The 2577-nt window shown below is 45.7% G+C and overlaps 1 protein-coding gene across 1 annotated transcript; it reads right to left on the bottom strand.

The window, feature by feature from the left end:
• Positions 1–247: 247 nt before the first annotated feature.
• On the bottom strand, positions 248–1898 carry LOC134367849 (melanoma-associated antigen B18-like). Its single transcript, XM_063084533.1, is given in 4 exon segments — positions 248–636; positions 639–984; positions 1027–1189; positions 1867–1898. Coding segments are annotated over 4 exon segments (930 nt in total).
• Positions 1899–2577: the final 679 nt, after the last annotated feature.

The raw sequence follows: 2577 nt of genomic DNA, 5'->3' as shown, positions 1-2577 counted from the left end.
CTCTGGCCACCCACTACTTAGCACTTTGATTGTGCTTTTCTTCCACAAAGAAAACAATCTTCTTCAGACTTCAACATTTGAAATATAACCTACCAAAAAAAAAAAAAAGGTAAAACTCTATGTTATCAATATACAACAGTAACACAATGATGATATACACTTATCCCCTCCCGCCCCACTGTGGCTCTTCTTTATTAGGACACTGGCAGACCTTATCAACCAAAGAGTAAAGAATCAGCCAAAGATTTCACTTAGCATGGGAAAAGCTGCTGGACATGGCCCTGGAACATGCAGTGGCCATGGCAATGACACGGGCCCTGGCTGAAACTCTGGCTTGAGCTCTTTCTTCCTCATTTCTCAAAGCATCTTCATACCGAGAAGGGAAGGCACTACGGACAGTACCACAGACCTTGGGTAAAAACTCCAGGACTCTCATCTTGCTGATTTCAGCATGGGCTCTTGGATCCCACAGGAATTCATAGCTTGGAGGATCACTGTTGGGCACCTGCTGGTACTCTAGGTACTTTAGCTATACCAAATCTTCGGTTATGACCTTCCTGGGCTCCCCATAGATGAAGTGCTTCCTATCAGCATATACACCCATTATATTCAGCGCTTCCCAGATCTTCTCTTTGGGGCACAGTTGCTTTTCATGAAGATCATATTCAGCACAATCATCAGGCCAGTCTTGGGCATATTCTCTTCCTCACTCATTGTTCCATCAAAGGTGAGGTCTAGTTTGCTGACAAGGGCAGAGAAATGCCTGATGGGATCCATTTCCTTCAAATCAACACCAAAGGCCAGCTCCATGTGCTCAGAGGCTCTTCTGAAGATTTCATTGAAGTGATATTTGTACTTTTTGATAATAAACTTCAGCATGTCTGTCTTTGTAATTGACTCTTTCTTTTGATACTTCCGCAGCAGGAACTGTACCGACAGAACCACTTTCTTGTTTAAAGGGTCTTTGCAGAAGATCTTAATTCTCTGCAAAGAATTTGAAATTTTCCTATCTTAGCTGTTGGCAACTTCATCTGAAACAGCTGCAGTAGAATTGGTAGTAGATGAGGCTTCCTGAGGTGCCTTATAAGTGCTAGGTGTCACAGCAGCAGGCAAATTCTGGCGTCTATCCCCAAAGAGAATATAAGTACAGGAGGGGGATTCTCTTCCCACTGCAGTGGGCTGAGCACCCCTGTGAGGAAAGTAGAAAAATTTAGTCAGTATCTCTTGCTTTTCATCTGTTACAAATGGGCAAGATTCAGCACATTCACTAGAAACAAGTTATAAAAGTAGTGTAATTCCATATCTATGCCCATTTACTGATTCAGCATGATTGCTGTGATTATATAATGCTTGGCTTGTGGCTGCTATTGTGTACTAAGAGCATAAAGGTAATTGCTCTGAACTGCTCGTCAGTGGAGCATGGAAGGAGGGTAGAGCATAGAGGGTCAGTGGAGTAGATCCTGAGCTTCTGTCTGAGAATCAAGCATGTCTGTGAAGCACATATCTGAAGAATAAAGTATGTCTACCTTCCATAAAGCTGCTAGTATCTTCTTTTGATTACCTGACTCATGACCTGCCCAGGAAGGGGCAGAAGGATCGGAGATTCCTGCCTGATAATTGGTATAGTTTCTGCAGGATGAGCAGGTAAGGGAGCCACAAGCCCCTCAGGAGGGGGAGGAAATGTGGCTGCCTCGAGCATGTGGTACCTGGTGGCAGCATTCCTGTTGACTTGGGCTCCACTGGAAACGTGGTACCAAGTGGATGGATCCCTGAGAGCATGGAGAAAGCTCTCAGGGAACTGAGCTCCATGGTGAAAGATGAGGAGTCCCAGTGTGTGGCTGGCCTGCGGTACTGGCTGCTACTTACTGCACTGAGTCAACATGGACCAGGCACTCCATGGTGCAGCATGGCTTTGAGAACCAACAGAAAAGACAGACATGCTGGACACTAAAGTACAGCAAGAGGCCACCCCTGCTTCTGAAGCTGAGGACAATGATGACCCTGAGGGTGAGTTGGGAGAACTTGTGCGTCTCCTTACATGACCTGTTGTGAACCCCTAGCTGCTTGGCTCATACTGTTGTGTAACCTAGGAGTGAATGATAAATGTGCAGTGTGTGTTAATGTTGGTGGATGCCGGGGAAGAATGTAACCTGATATATGGCAACCCACGTAAGTTTCCGGGGCCCACAGTGAATGTTGATGGCTATGGAGGACAGACTATTAAAGTCAAAGCTGTGTCTTTACCACTGGGCATTGGGCGATTGCCCCCTTGTGTATGTGCTGTGTATGTGTCCCCAGTAGCTGAGTGCATCTTGGGTATAGATGTGCTTTATGCTTTGCATCTGCAAACAACAGTTGGAGAATTCTGGCTGTGGATCCAGGCAGTAAAACCTGTGTCACAGGGATATGTGAAACAGTATCACTTGCCAGGAGGACATGCAGAGGTAAGTGCCACTATCTTGGAGTTACAAAAGGTTGGCATCATTCATCCCGTGCATAGCCCTTTAATGCCCTGGTGTGGCCAATGAAAAAACCTGATGGTACTTAGAGAATGACCGTGGACTATCAGGAACTGAC

This window comes from Cynocephalus volans, chromosome X (genome assembly GCF_027409185.1).
Source record: "Cynocephalus volans isolate mCynVol1 chromosome X, mCynVol1.pri, whole genome shotgun sequence".
Lineage (NCBI taxonomy): Eukaryota > Metazoa > Chordata > Mammalia > Dermoptera > Cynocephalidae > Cynocephalus > Cynocephalus volans.
Note: the sequence above shows the minus strand (reverse complement) of the source record. Positions and strands in the feature narration are given on the sequence as shown.